The 15,923-nt window shown below is 48.7% G+C and overlaps 1 protein-coding gene across 2 annotated transcripts in view; it reads left to right on the top strand.

Annotated features, from left to right (window-relative positions):
• The window catches only part of atg4a (autophagy related 4A, cysteine peptidase), a 57,694-nt gene that overhangs the window by 26,965 nt on the left and 14,806 nt on the right, over positions 1-15,923 (top strand). For both annotated transcript variants that reach the window (XM_038776156.1, XM_038776157.1), the window contains exons 7-9: positions 2,645-2,724; positions 5,910-6,094; positions 7,319-7,397. In XM_038776156.1, coding sequence (XP_038632084.1) covers positions 2,645-2,724; positions 5,910-6,094; positions 7,319-7,397 — 344 coding nt within the window. The remainder of the gene's footprint in view (positions 1-2,644; positions 2,725-5,909; positions 6,095-7,318; positions 7,398-15,923) is intronic.

Here is a 15,923-nt window from a genome sequence, read left to right as displayed (position 1 = left end):
CAAATATCATCCTTCCCTTGCAATTTTGAGGTTCAATTTGTTTAAATTGAAAAGATGTCTGCAAGGTAAGATGTAGTTAGTATCCAACTTTCTTTTGACAGTACTTCCCTGTATATAACACACATGGGCTTTGCATCCTGATTTGCATTAGCACAATTAACAAAGACATACCTCAAGAAATCATCTTTATACTGCTCGTTCCCGATTTCAGCTTCTTTCAATAGACTCACCAGGTCTGTATACAGTTCAAACTGGCACTGCTTTGTCCTGCTGTGGACTCTCCTGTGCTGCTCACACCAGCACTGCTTTGTCCTGATGTGGACTCTCCTGTGCTGCTCACAACAGCACTGCTTTGTCCTGATGTGGACTCCTGCACAGCTCTCTCAGTTATGAGATCCTGGCCTGCTTGTGTCTCTGGCCCTCTTTTACTTATAAGAAAATGATCCATCTTCAGATCTTCACAGTCCTGTTGCTTGCTTGCTCACAGCCAGAAAATGGAGGAATCTCTCCTCAATGATTTTGCACCAAAAGCACGGATGTACAGTGCGCATGGCCAGCTCTCTGCCACTGCTTCTGGTGGAAAGACTGCATTGTTCGCATTTAACACCGATGCATTTAAAACCTGGCTGCGGCTGGCAGGTTGTGGCCGGCATTCTTAAAACTGGTTGTGGCTTTTGGGCATCTCTCCCGTGATCGGGAATTCCGCGAGTCTCCTAACACCTGCCCACGACCCACCCGCGGGTTGCAACCAGCAGTTTGAAAAAACCCTGGTGTAAAGTTTGCATGTTCTCCCTGTGTCTGTGTAGGTTTCCTCTGGGTGCTCCGGTTTCCTCACACGGTCCAAAGATGTGCAGGTTAGGTGGAATGGCCATGCTAAATTGCTCCTTAGTGTCCAAAGATGTGCAGGTTAGGTGGGGTTACGGAGATAGAGGGAGTGGGCCCAAGTAGAGTGCTTGTTCAGAGGGTTGGTGCAGATTCGATGGGCCTAATGGCCTCCTTTGCCACTGTAGGGATTCTATGGATGTGAATTATCCCAGAACAAAAATATCCACACATGTCAGAATTGAGCATTCCAGGGAAAATGTTACATAGTTCGATGCAGAATAATGGGCGGAATTCTCTGACCCCCCGCAGGGTCGGGGAATCGCCCGGGGCCGGCGTAAATCCCGCCCCCGCCGTGGCCGGAATTCTCCGCCACCCGGGAATCGGCGGGAGTAGGAATCATGCCCTGCCGATCGGCGTGCCCCGCGCGGCGATTCTCCAGCTTGCGATGGGCCGAAGTCCAGCCGCTGACAGGCCAATCCCGCCAACGTGGTTTAAACCACTTCTGGTGCCGGCGGGATTGGCGGCGTGAGCGGGCCCTGGGGTTTCTGGGGGGGGGGGGGGGGGGGGCGCGAGGCGATCGGACCCCGGGGGGTGCCGCCACGGTGGCGTGGCCCATGATCGGGGCCCACCGATCGGCGGGCGGGCCAGTGCTGTGGGGGCACTCTTTTTCTTCCACCGCGCCACGGCCTCCACCATGGCGGAGGCAGAAGAGACCCCCCTACCGCGCATGCGCCGATGGTGACGTCAGCGGCCACTGACGCACCGGCGCATGCGTGGTCCGGTGAAGGCCTTTCGGCCAGCCCCGACGCCGGGCAGCGTAATGCCAAAGGCCATTGGCACTGGTTTTCGCGCCATCGGCGGAGCAGAAACCACTCCGGCGCGGGCCTAGCCCCTAAAGGTGCAGAGAATTCCACACCTTTGGGGAGGCCCGACGCCAGAGTGGTTGGCGCTACTCCGCTACGCCGGGACCCCCCGCCCCGCCAGGTAGGGGCGAATCCTGGCCAATGTTCCTGCTACCATGCCCCAAAATATATCTGAATCACATAATAGAACATTCCTTACTGTAATAGTGTGCCAGTTTTCGATTTCCCATGCATGCCGACCTGTGACTTCTTTGAATGAATCTGCCGAATAGTAGCAGCTTTGGGCAAGGTCCACTAAGAACTGGGAAACGACTCCCAATAATTGTACAGCACCCATTTCAGCCAATAGACAGAAAGACCATCACACCAGTCTGGGCTAGACAAGGGCCCAGATCTCCGTATAAAAAGCCAATGCCTAAATCTCCTAATAGCATAGTACACCACCCAGCTTGTTTTAAATCTTTCCACTTTAGAGTAACACAATTTCCAAATGAACAATAGGCAGCATCAATTTCCTCCGACAGCAGCCATGGAGGTATAGAATCTCCCTGCTGAAGCCTGCTGCTTCATAGGGAATGCAATATGCTTAATGGTATAATATAATATCCCAGAATGACTACAAGATTGCAATATTAACGATTATGTGAATAGAAACAATGTGCAAGGGTACGGGGGAAAGGCTGGAGAATGGTTCTAGGTCATAATGTTTATTTGGAGAGCCTATGCAGACACAATGGGCCAAATGGCCTCCTTCTGCACCAGAACAATTCTGTAATGGAAATGCTGACTGGTACATATCATGAAGAAACTAAAATATGTCTTTATGTCAATTCTTAAATTAGTGGCTTATATCTAATATTTATCTTGCTTTGTGTAATCACTTCAAAGTATCCATTCCCTGCCTCATTCTTGTCTCCAGATAGAGATGTACAAGAAACATTTTTCTTTCCTTGCAGAAAACTTGCCTTATTTGATGACTGGAATGCTCTGGCAGTTTACATTTCCATGGACAATACTGTAGTCATTGAGGATATCAGTGAGTTTTTATATTTTCTTTACTCAGTCAGCAATGTTTTCTCCATTAATTAACACTGAATCCGGGGAATTCGATGAATCATTTTGAGCCGGCATAACTGGCTTCGCTGCTGATTCCGGAGACCTGCTTCACTCTGCCATATACCAGCAAGCAGGGTTGTTATAAAATTGTCCAGGGTTACTCGAGAACAAGCTTGAGTGCGAATTTATTTTCCTGCCACGATGTTTAGTGTAAGAGTTCCACTTACACTAGTGGAACACTGTCTTAAAACTAAACAGCTCCTAATATTGATTGGCCCATCAACAATGAAACAGTATATTCTGGGGATTTCCAAAGCTTTCTGTTTCTGTTGAACGCGTGCCAAGTGCCCATGGAGCACCACAGGAATTAGATTCCCTTCTTTCCTCATCTAATTGTTGCGGAAGAATTGTATTCGAGTGTGCTAAGAGCCCAACTCTTCTTAATCAGCCAGTCTTCTGATTATTCACAACCCCAACCGCCTACCATTGGCACCTTTTACTGGGTTCAAAATTACAAAAAAAACACAATGGGTATTTTGGTGTGTTTTCGGAAACAGAGAATCTGAAACATCTTAGTGCGCTATTTTTATGGCTGCATTCATTGCTCGGGCGAAACCCTGGAACTCCCTACCAGTATTGTGGATGTACCTTCGCAAAGGGGTCACTGTCAAGGGCAATAAGGAATGGACAATCAATGCTGGCCTTACCAGGAGTGTTCATACCTATGACAATTTTAAAAATTCATTCATTAATGTGAATAAACAGATTAGCATTTCAATTAAAAATAGTGAGTAAAGAAATTTTGTCCAGTTCATATTCACACTTGTGGAATTTCAGTGCCTTTGACCCTGTCGCCTGCAGGTAAACCTCAGTATCTTTTATATCTTCATAAGTTTAGAAAAATGAACCCAGCAATGGGTTAAATTTTTAAAAATACTTTTTATTTAAAAGATTTCTTCCCACAACATTGATAAGTATTTCACTCTTTGTCAGCATGCATCTGTTTCTTGTGAAGCATTTGTAAACAACGAACAGCCACTAAATGGAGATAAAACCTATAAACTTTGGACCCAAAACAGAATTGACTTGTTTCCGAGTTTATAGAAAAGAGTTCACATTAATTTTCTGCTAGACCAAATTTCATATTAAGCAATACAACATTTACCTTCTTTTAAATGGAAATAGTTCTGTCTTTATATTTTAGGAAATATGCCAATTGAGTATTTTTGCATTGATTTTGTACGTGATTACTCTGAAAGAAAGCCTTGTGCCAAGAGAAAAGAAACAAGGTTAAAGTGCACTACCTTCATTATTTTATTGCATTTTTACGTGCAGGAATTCTGACCGCACCTCTCTGGATTAGAATGTGTCTGGCACACTGCCGCAGAATGTTTACCTGTGTTGTTTATACAAATCTTTAGGTGAACTGTTTTATTTTTTAAAATATTTTTTATTCTCCTTTTTCACATTTTCTTCCAAATTTACACCAAACAATAATCAGCAACGATGAAATGTCAATCCCCATATCAATAACAACGATCCCATCCTCCAACCAAACCCCAGGCATTTGCCCGCATGTTAACATAAACAAATGACAAAAAGGAATCAGAAATCACCCACAGTCACCATTAACACATACAGTCCCTCTCCCCCCAACCCTCCCAGCCCCCCCCACAATGTTCGATGTGATCCAATTCTCGAAAGTGCATAATGAATAACACCCATGAATTGTGTAATCCCTCCATCCTTTTCCTCAGGTCAAATTTGACCTTTCCAAGTGTCACGAATTCCAGCAGGTCCCCCTGCCACGCCATGGCACAGGATCTTCACCTTCAGGCGATCAAAGAGGTGAAGGCTACAACATCTGCCACCACGCCCGTTTCCAACCCCGGGTGTTCCGGCACCTCGAATATGGCGTCCCAAGGGCCCGGGTCCAGTTTCACGTGCACCACTTTAGAGATTACCCTAAAAACCTCCTTCCAGTAATCCTCCAGCTTTGGACAGGGCCAAAACATATGAACGTGGTTTGCGGGACCCCACCCCAACGTTCACCCACATCTTCTGCCCCCTCAAAGAGCCGGCTCATCATTGCCCATGTAAGGTGTGCTCTATACACCACCTTCAGCTGTATTAGCCCCAACCCCGCATACGAGGTGGAGGCGTTCACCCTACGGAGCACCTCACACCAGAACCCCCTCCATACCCTCTCCCAACTCTTCCTCCCACTTTGCCTTGATCCATTCTATCTGCGCCTTCTCCTCCTCCAAAATAGCCCCGTAAACCGCCGACACTACCACCTTCTCCAGTCCCCCTGTTGTCAACATCCCCTCCAGCAATGTGGAAGCCGGCTCTTCTTGGAAGCTCTGTATCTCCATCCTAGCAATGTCTCGAACCTGCATGTATCTAAATATTTCCCCCTGCTCCAGCTCATACTTTGCTCCCAGCTCCTTCAATCCCACAAAATGACCCCCAAGAAACAAATCTTTTAGTGTCCTAATTCCTTTCTCCTCCTATCTCCGTAAATTTCCATCCCCACTTTCCTGGCTCAAATCTCTGGTTCCCCCAAATCGGCATTTCCCTTGACCCTGCCCCCAACCCGAAGTGCTGTCAAAACTGCCTCCAAACTCTCAACGAAGCTATTACTGGCGGACTCACTGAGTATTTCCCCGGGGCTATCGGGAGCGGTGCTGCCACTAGCGTCTTCAACAGTTGAACTGTTTTAAAAGCACCTTCACACCTTGCGTTGTGGAATCTTTCCACCGGCCTTTCCTCTCCAGCTTTAGAAATTTAAATTAGCAGGTTTATCTTTGAAATTTCCCTTTTTTCCTGTTTTCTTTGACTATTTCCACTGCGGGATTCTTCGGCCTCACCCGCCCAGCGACTGGTGAATCCCGGCCGAGGTCAATGGACTTTTCCATTATCCCCGTCTTGCCCGTGGTGATCTTGCAGTGGGCAGGGTGGAAGAATCCAGCCTTATGACTTAGCGTTCTGGCAAACTGAATATTGTCATGAATGCATTTGATTGTTGCAAGCTAGTCACACTGAAGACAATTAGTGTATTGCCATTGACACTGAAGAAATATATTTAACACTGTGTATTCTCCATTGCTTGCTGATTTAAAATTTTTACATTTCTCACTTTTGTTCTTTTTAAAATTGTTTCAGAGAAACTTTGCAAACATTGGTCTGAAAATTTCAGGTTACAAACAGACACTTCACTATACAGAGGTGATGTGTCCAAAAAACAGTCTGCGTCTGTACACTGTAGGGATTGGAAACCACTTTTGCTGATCATACCTCTACGTATGGGAATAAACCACATTAATCCAGTTTACATCAACGCACTAAAGGCAAGTTGAAAATCCATCTGTCTTTCTGGAAAGATTTGTCAGAAGGCCTCTTGATCTCCATAGTTACTGATTCTAAAATAAACAACGGCGTGATTTTAAAATCTTATTCCCAGGGTGAACCTCCGATAGAGACATGACAGTAATGACATGAGGATATAGCGGCCCTTCTCTTTTGCAAGGGTATAACTCTGGAGCATTTGTGGATTGCAGTCTACTGCCATTCTCAGGCCTCAATTTAAGCAACTCTATAACCCACGACTAATGTGATTTAGTAGAAACTTTGGCTTCTGAAATTTATTGCTTCCTTAGTGATTACAGTTAGCCAGGCTCAGACTGAACACTTTGCTTCTGAAAAAAAATCCAAGGTGAATCCAAATCATGACATCATTTCAAGACCTTACTTGTGGCAAATCTGACCATGGAGGAGAGTGCCGTACTGTACAATTTGAGTATTGTACAGCAGTCTGGATTTTGTAGACATTTCTTAGGTCGGTTATCCCATATACCTGAAATATTCATCTATCTTTTCTCTTTAGAGGTTAGGTGATCTGCTTTATATTTCCAGCAATGGCGTGTAACTTTCTGGTTCCCCAGCATCAGATTTGGCGATACCACAAAGATGCACCGTGGGATCCCTCTGGGAAATCCCTGGGTAAGGGTTTACACGACAGTTGCCCAGAAGCGGTAACCACCCCTGGATACTTGGGCTGGAAACCATCCGACATTGCGATTTAAATTGCTAACTTCAGCTGGTTCTGTCAGTTCCACACTAATGGTTAAACTGAAAAAGTTAGAATAAATAAAACTACTTCTGACTTCAGCATGACTATTTTAAATACCCAGACTGTTACCTGCACAGGACACATCCACACTCCAGATCCCACAGGAGAAACCCCCCCCCCCAACCACACTCCCCATCATGGTATTCCTCATTCTCGTCAACCCACCCGCACCACCGACCTCACTCGCCCTAACCCCTGACCAAATCCGATCTCCCTGACCTGACCTGACTCCCCCCCCCCCCCCCAACCCTCCGATGTCTGACCTCTTCCTTGCTCCCTCCCACTGCCACCAATGTCTGATCCCCTCACCCCGAGTCAGAGACTTGCCTAATTTATGGTGCTGTAAAAAAGGGATGTGTCCTCCTTTGCTGCACTTCTTTGGACTCTAAAGAAGACCCCAGATAATTGCAATTCTGATATTCTTTTCTTTTCTCTGTTCCAGGAATGTTTCAAGATGCCTCAGTCTTTAGGAGTCTTAGGTGGAAAACCAAACAATGCTTATTATTTCATAGGATTTCTTGGTAAGTACCTTGAGTTACCAGTTTCGGTACTGGTACAAAACTGAAATAATGGCACCAAATGAAAAAGTACATTCTGAAACTTACTTGTGGCAAATTTGACCCATGGAGGAGTGCGCCATGCTGTACAATTGAGTGCATTGTACAGCACTCTGAATTTTGTAGACATTTCTTTAGAGCACTGGTGCAAGATAATGCACTATCGTCTTGGTCTGACCATTTGTGGGCAGCCTTATTGATGATCACCAGGTCACCTTTGCCAAATGGCAACTGCTTATACTCTGTCATAATGTGATTTAAGATCTCCTCTTCACCACACCTTGACACCTTTTCTGTGACTACCCTCTTACTGTTTGTGGTACAGAATGCATTTTTAAAATTACATTTAGCCTCATCTGCTGTGCACACCTGGGGCGGGATTCTCCCCTACCCGGAGGGGTGGGGGGTTGTGGTGAATGTAATAGATGTATATATGTTAATTCACACTGACTTTGTAAGCGCAGTAGCGCTATCCTACCACTAGGGGGAGTAGCGCTGGGAGCACTTAGGAACTTGTACTGGGCTCCACCCTTGGCTCCGCCCACGACTCCTCCCCCTAGTGCAGCTGTATAAATACCCGTGTCCAGAGTCAGCCTGAGTTCACTACGAGTTAATCGACAGGTAACAGGCTGGCTCTGAAGTAAGTCGATTAAAGCCTAGATTCACATCGGAAACCCGTGTCTGGTGAATTGATGGTTCCATCAATTTAATCGACTTAAGAACAGTAAAGATCGATTATGGAATCGGCCCTCAAGCCTGGACGCCTGGAACTCAACCCGCAGGATGCAGAGGCTAAAGAAATCTTCTCCCACTGAATCCGGTGCTTCAAGGCCTACCTGGCCGAAGCGAGCACAGCCGAAACTACGGAGGATCAGAAGCTAAGTCTACTGCACGTGAGGGTGAGCCACAGAATCTTTACGCAACTAAACTCGGCCAGTTCATATACTGCGGCGCTAGCAGTTCTCGAAAAAATGTATCTAAGGCCCATTAATGAAGTTTACGCTCGCCATGTGTTCACGACTCGCCGTCAGCGGCCAACGGAATCACTCGCCGAATTCCTAAGAGAACTTAATAATTTGTCCAATGACTGTAATTACCAAGCGGTTACCGCGGCTGACACAGGGAATCGGCGGTACGTGATGTTTTTGTAGCGGGCCTCAGGTCTAACTATGTGCGCCAACGACTGCTGGAAAAGGGGGCCCAGGACTTAGAAACGACTGTGGAAGCTGTTACCACAATGGAGGTCTCCTTCCGCAGCCTTAACTCGTTCCCCGCGACCCAATCATGGGCCCCCGACCAGCGACTCCCCCAGGCCTGTGCTACGCGGCCGCCCAGCCACCATGCTGCCGCAGCCAACCACCATGCTGCCCCAGCCAGCCACTTCTGCGGCCAGAATCAGCATCCGCGGCAGCACTGCCTGGCCCGCAACGCGACCTGCAGCAGCTGCGGGCGAAAAGGGCATTACGCAAGAGTGTGCCTCGCAAAAAGGGCCCCAACTTCCAACTCCCCAGCGACTCGCAGTAATCGCTCCCCTCACTCGCAGCTCCGCGGGGCCCGAAACGCTGCGGCCTTATACCCGGACTCCGCCCCCTCCAGCCACGTGCGAACCATGGGGGCCGCCATCTTGGAAAACCTCCACCACGCGGCCGGCCACGTGCGACTCATGGGGGCCGCCATCTTCCTCGCCGCCCGACACGTGCGACCCATGGGGGCCGCCATCTTGGACGCCATCTTCCTCACCGCCCGCCACGTGCGATCCACTGGCCCGATTGGCATCTCCGCGCTCGGACAACTCAGCGGAGGAATTCGAATTAGACTATGAACTCAGAGGGCAGTCATCAAGGGGCCACTCCAGCAGAGCTGATCGAGCCGCCGACTACCCACAACTCAGCGCGGTCACCCTGGACCAATCACGACCAAAGAATCTACGAAACTCGATGGCAGAGGTCCATATCAACGGGTACAAAATGCCACGCCTCTTCGACTCTGGGAGCACAGAGAGCTTCATACATCCAGACCTGGTAAGACGCTGTTCGCTCCCCGTTTTCCCCACGCAGCAAACTATCGCGCTCGCTTCAGGCTCCCACTCGGTCCAGATCCAGGGGCGCACCGCCGCGACACTCACAATCCGAGGCGCTAGTTACTCGAAATTCAAACTCTACGTTTTGCCCAAACTCTGCGCGCCACTCTTATTAGTCCTAGACTTCCAATGCAACCTCAAGAGCCTCACCCTCAGCTTCGGAGGGCCCCTGCCCCCACTCACGATCTGCAGCCTCGCTACGCTGCGAATTCCCCCCTCCTCTCTTTGCCAATCTCACGAAGGACTGTAAACCCGTAGCCACTCGTAGCAGGCGGTATAGCCTGCAGGATAGGGTATTTGTCAGAGCAGAGGTCCGAAGGCTACTCAGTGAGGGGGTTATAGAGGCCAGCAATAGTCCCTGGAGAGCTCAGGTGGTGGTCGTTAAGACCGGGGAAAAATTCCGCATGGTGGTCGACTACAGTCAGACTATAAATAGATTTACGCTCCTCGACGCGTATCCCCTCCCCAGGATTGCAGACATGGTAAACCAGATCGCCCAGTACCGGCTCTTTTCCACTGTGGATCTGAAGTGTGCATACCACCAGCTCCCAATCCGCCCGGAGGACCACCACTACATGGCATTCGAGGCCGATGGCCGCCTCTTCCATTTCCTCCGGGTCCCTTTTGGCGTCACTAATCGGGTCTCGTTGTTCCAACGAGCAATGGACCGAATAGTGGACCAGTACAGGCTGCGGGCCACGTTTCCGTACTTGGACAATGTCACCATCTGCGGATATGACCACGATGCCAACCTCCACCTTTTTCTCCAGACGGCACAGAAACTGAACCTCACGTACAACAAGGAGAAATGCGTTTTCCGCACATCCAGACTAGCCAACCTCGGCTATGTTGTGGAAAACGGAGTCCTGGGCCCCAACCCGGACCGTATGCGCCCCCTCTTAGAACTCCCTCCCCCTCATTGTCCCAAGGCCCTCAAACGGTGCTTGGGATTTTTTTCCTACTACGCCCAGTGGGTCCCTCAATATGCGGACAAAGCCCGCCCACTCTTTAGGCCCACACGATTTCCCCTGTCAGCCGAGGCACGCCAGGCCTTCGACGGCATCAAGGAGGACATCTCCAAAGCGGCCATGCGGGCGGTGGATGAATCCACCCCATTTCAGGTAGAGAGCGACGCCTCTGAGGTAGCTCTTGCAGCCACTTTAAATCAGGCAGGGAGACCAGTTGCATTTTTCTCCCGTACCCTCTCCGCTTCAGAACATCGAGACTCTTCAGTCGAGAAAGAAGCACAAGCCATCGTGGAGGCTATCCGCCACTGGAGGCACTACCTCACAGGTAGAAGGTTCACCCTCATCACCGACCAAAGATCGGTTGCCTTCATGTTCGACAACTCACAAAAGGGGCAAAATAAAAAACGATAAAATTCTGAGGTGGAGGATCGAACTCTCCACCTACAATTACGATATCAAATATCGACCCGGGAAGCTCAACGAGCCTCCGGATGCCCTATCCCGCGGGAAATGCGCCAGCGCGCAGATAGACCGATTAAAAGTCATCCACAATGACCTCTGCCATCACCCGGCTCGCCCACTACATTAGGGCCCGAAACCTGCCCTTCTCCAACGAGGAGGTAAAAGCGGTCACCAGGGACTGCCCGATCTGTGCGGAGTGCAAACCGCACTTCTCTAGACCAGACAGGGCCCACCTGGTCAAGGCTTCTAGGCCCTTTGAACACCTCGTGATTGATTTCAAAGGGCCACTCCCCTCAACTGACAAGAACGTTTACTTTTTAAACGTCGTAGACGAGTTCTCCCGTTTTCCATTTGCTATCCCATGCCCCGACATGACCTCCCACGCAGTCATTAGTGCCCTGCATAGCATCTTCACCCTGTTTGGTTTCCCCAGCTACGTACACAGCGACCAGGGTTCGTCCTTCATGAGCGACGAGCTGCGTCAGTACCTGCTCGAAAAGGGATTGCCTCGAGCAGGACTACCAGCTACAACCCCAGGGGGAACGGGCAGGTGGAAAGGGAGAACGCGACGGTCTGGAAGACTGTCCTACTGACCCTTCGGTCTAGAAAGCTCCAAGTCTCCCAGTGGCAGGAAGTCCCCCCGACGCGCTCCACGCTATTAGGTCCCTTTTGTGTACGGCGACCAACCAGACCCCTCACGAGAGGCTCTTCATTTTTTCCAGGGGCACTACCATGGGGGTCTCACTTCCGGCATGGCTGAGGACGCCGGGCCCCGTACTCCTAAGGAAACACATCAGGGTGCACAAAACCGACCCCCTTGTTGAGAAGGTGCGCCTACTCCACTCCAACCCCCAGTACGCATTTGTTGAGTTCCCTGAAGGCCGTCAGGACACTGTATCCCTCCGGGATCTGGCACCCGCCGGATCTAGCGCCCCCTCTACCCCCACAGAAGGATCTCTCACCCTACACCCCATGCCGCCGCCCCCTTGCGCTCCCGAGCCCACGAGCTCGCTCCACCAGTTCCGCGCCCCCGTGCCGGCCAGCCCCCAGCGCCCCCAGTCCCCGGTTGAACCAGGAGAGTATGAAGCTCCCTGCCTCCCTGGAGTCCCCCATCGTACCCCAGCACACAACACCCATCCAGCCACGGCAAGAGGCTGCAACCCCGGTGCTCCGCAGATCTCAGCGGACAATTCGACCGCCGGACAGACTGACTTTATAGACTAGACCACCAACCCCGCCGGACTTGATTTTTTTTAAAGGGGGTGAATGTAATTGATGTATATATGTTAATTCACACTGTCTTTGGAAGCGCAGTAGCGCTATCCTACCATTAGGGAGAGTAGCGCTGGGAGCACTCAGGAACTTGTACTGGGCTCCACCCTTGGCTCCGCCCACGACTCCTCCCCCTAGTGCAGCTGTATAAATACCCGTGTCCAGAGTCAGCCTGAGTTCACTACGAGTTCATCTACAGGTAACAGGCTGGCTCTGAAGTAAGTCGATTAAAGCCTAGATTCAAATCGGAAACACGTTTCTGGTGAATTGATGGTTCCATCAGGGGTCCCAGCGTAGCAGAGTGGCGCCAACCACTCTGGCGTCGGGCCTCCCCAAAGGTGACGTCACCACCGGCGCATGCGCGCTGGGGGATTCTCTTCCGCGTCCGCCATGGTGGAGGCCGTGGCGGCAGCGGAAGAAAAAGAGTGCCCCCACGGCACTGGCCCGCCCCCCGATCGGTGGGCCCCGACCGCGGGCCTGGCCACCGTGGGGGCACCCCCCGGGGTCCGATCGCGCCGCGCCCCCCCCAGGACCCCGGGGGCCCGCTCGCGCCGCCGATCCCGCCGCCACCAGAGGTGGTTCAAACCACGGCGGCGGGACAGGGCCTCCCAGCGGTGGGACTTCGGCCCATCGCGGGCCGGAGAATCACCGCAGGGGGCTCGCCGCTCGGTGTGGCGCGTTTCCCGCCCCCGCCAATTCCCGGGTGGCAGAAAATTTCCACACCCTGCTGGGGGTCGGAGAATTTCACTCCTGATCACCATGTTAATCACCCCTGCAGGGTTTGTAGGCTTTTGACATTATTGTTTTATTTTTCTTAATCCATTTAAAATCACATAGGTTTAGTCTAAGCTTGTTGAATTTTCGTATGTATTTATCCTGCATGCACAATATATTACCTTTAAATACACCGCTGCTAGTGTTGAAAACCACACCACCCACCCTTTTGTTTTTAGTTATTTTCTTATTTCATAAAATTGGTTCCAGTCATGATCTGGATATGAATCCGTCATTTATGTCTCTTAATCAATCCTGACTCTAAGCAACTTGGATTTACACAATTAATGTTTAGGTGTTAGGATCCAGGACCAAGCCCCAATGTTTGTTTGGATACCTGACAAGAACCCCAAACACTTTTTAATTTGTAAAACTGTGAGGGAAGGATACTTCACCACAGGAGTGATGACTCTGACCAATAGCTATCTTTTATGTTAAATTAAACTTTGATTCAAACACAGAATTAACTACATTGACATCAAAGAAAATAGCTTTACAATTATCAGTTAAACTGTTCTCAAACACAAGGAAAAGTTCAAACTTACGCCTTACCCCTTCACTATAAATATTTCAACCTAGCAATCCCAATATAGTTCAAATGCCTCTTATAAATAAAGTTAACAACAGGTTTACTTGCTTATTTGTGTAGAAAAGTTTTGGAGAGGAAACCTTTCAAGAACAATCTGAAAATCCTTCTGTGTTGTCAGAAGCTTCTGTTTAATCTGACAGCATTTGACAAAAATATTGTTCAACTTAAGATCTTATAACAGTGTTTCTCAAACCTTTTTTCCCGGGATCCACTCTTGCCAACCTTCACAACCCACGCCAGCTGACCTCTGTGACACACACCACATTTGCTTACATTTAATACGAAAGGGGAGCCTGCTTGGTCCTCACAATTTCACTCCAATCAGGTTCACGTGAGGAGAGGGCAATGTGCATATCAGGTGCAGACTTCATCCAGTTCCTTTGTGCTGTCTTCACCTTTATGAAAACAGAAAATCCAACCTCGCACATGTAGGGTGAAGGGCAATAGCAAAAGAATGCTTGTTTTACTCAGCACTGGATACTCCTGGGGGATGCTGCTCCAGAATGCTGACAGCCTTATGGGCTTTTGCCATGTTTTTAATGTGGCATTACAGGTCAGCTACAGCAGCGTCGTCTTTTAATTTGGAGTCAGCTGTAAATTAAGAACTGACTCTGGGGTCTCAACCTCAAAAGGGATTTTTCATCCACCACTTCTCTTTGAAAATCTGAATATATGAATGAAAATCACTTGTCACAATTAGGCTTCAAATGAAGTTACTGTGAAAAGCCCCTAGTTGCCACATTCCGGCGCCTGTTCGGGGAGGCTGGTACGGGAATTGAACTTGTGCTGCTGGCCTGCCTTGGTCTGCTTTAAAAGCCAACGATTTAGCCCTGTGCTGAACCAGCCCCTGGTTTCTCATTTGCCAGTATTTCCCTGCATATAACACACATGAGCTTTACATCCTTATTTGCAATTGACAAAACCTCAAGAAATCATCTTTATGCTGCTTTGTTCCTGAGTAAGTTTCCTCTTTGTAGGCTGTTAACCAGAGGCCTTGGAGCTGTTGACAGAGCTAACACTAGCACTGCTCGGTCCTGTTCTGGACTCTCCTGAGCAGCTCTTTCCAGCAGATTCTGTTGTGAGATCCTGGCCAATAGATACACCGCTACAGTGTTTTTAAAACTTTTTCTCCCGGGACCCACTTTTACCAACTGGCGGACCTTCAAGACCCATGCTGGCTGGCGTTCGCGAGACATACCAGCTGACGTTAGCAACCCATGTCAGCCGACTTTCGCAACATACCATTATTGCTTACCTTTAATGTGGCAGGTGGGCCTGCTTGGTCCTCACACTATCTCTTGCTTCGTCATTCACTATTACATTTCAGCTGTCGATTTAAATTCTTGCTGCATGCTTTGAAAAAAAATCAAGAGGTTTGTCCTCGTACTCGCCATGCTTAGTCTTCGAATGCCTTTGAAGATTTGAGGGTCCTAAACTTCATTTGTCAGCACTTCCCTGCATATAACACACATAGGCTTTGCATCCTGATTTGCTTTGGCACAATTAGCACCATATCGCAAGAAATCATCTTTACACTGCTTTGTTCCCGATTTCAGTTTCTTCTTAATTGTTTCTTCACCAGAGGCCCTGGAGCTCGGCATACAGCTCACACTCGCACTGCCTTGTCCTACCGTGGACTCTCCTGAAAAGCTCTCTCCAGCAGATTTAGTTGTGAGATCTGTTCTGTTTGTGTAATAATCCACAGGAGGCAGGAGTCACATCACCACACCAATATTTATTGCCAATAACTATATACAAGAGCAGCTCCAACAGTGCTGCTAGCATTCCAGTCAACTTAAGACTGGATCACAAAGCCTACACAGGTGCTTATATGGGCCTCCTCAATGAGCTATCATTGAGGGAGCTCATACTCCAATTGGCCAACTAATAATGCTAATTGGAGGTCATTACAGTTTGTATCTCAGGCCCTCTCTATCTTATTACAAAATGACCCATCTTCAGTTCTTCACACAGTCCTGTTGCTTATTTACTGGCAGCTACAAAATGGAGTAATCTCACCTCTATGATTTTGCGCCTAAAGTATTGGCGTGCCTGATGCATGACCTTCTCTCTGCCACTGCCTTGGTGGAAAGACTCATCGTTCATATTTAAAGGCCGGTCACAGCCGGCATTCCTTTTTTGACTTTGAAACTTTATTCCTAATACCTAATTTTTCCAAATTTATGACTTTTTACTGCTAAAAATTAAATTAACTTCAGTTGAACATGTGCAACCTTACATTTACACACAAGCTTTGTTTTAAATATGTTCCCATTTCTTTAGAAATTTAACCAATTATAAAAAAGTACAATCTTGTTTTTATTTTACAAACTCACCAAAAGCTC

This window comes from Scyliorhinus canicula, chromosome 17 (genome assembly GCF_902713615.1).
Source record: "Scyliorhinus canicula chromosome 17, sScyCan1.1, whole genome shotgun sequence".
Classification (NCBI taxonomy): Eukaryota; Metazoa; Chordata; class Chondrichthyes; order Carcharhiniformes; family Scyliorhinidae; genus Scyliorhinus; species Scyliorhinus canicula.
Note: the sequence above shows the minus strand (reverse complement) of the source record. Positions and strands in the feature narration are given on the sequence as shown.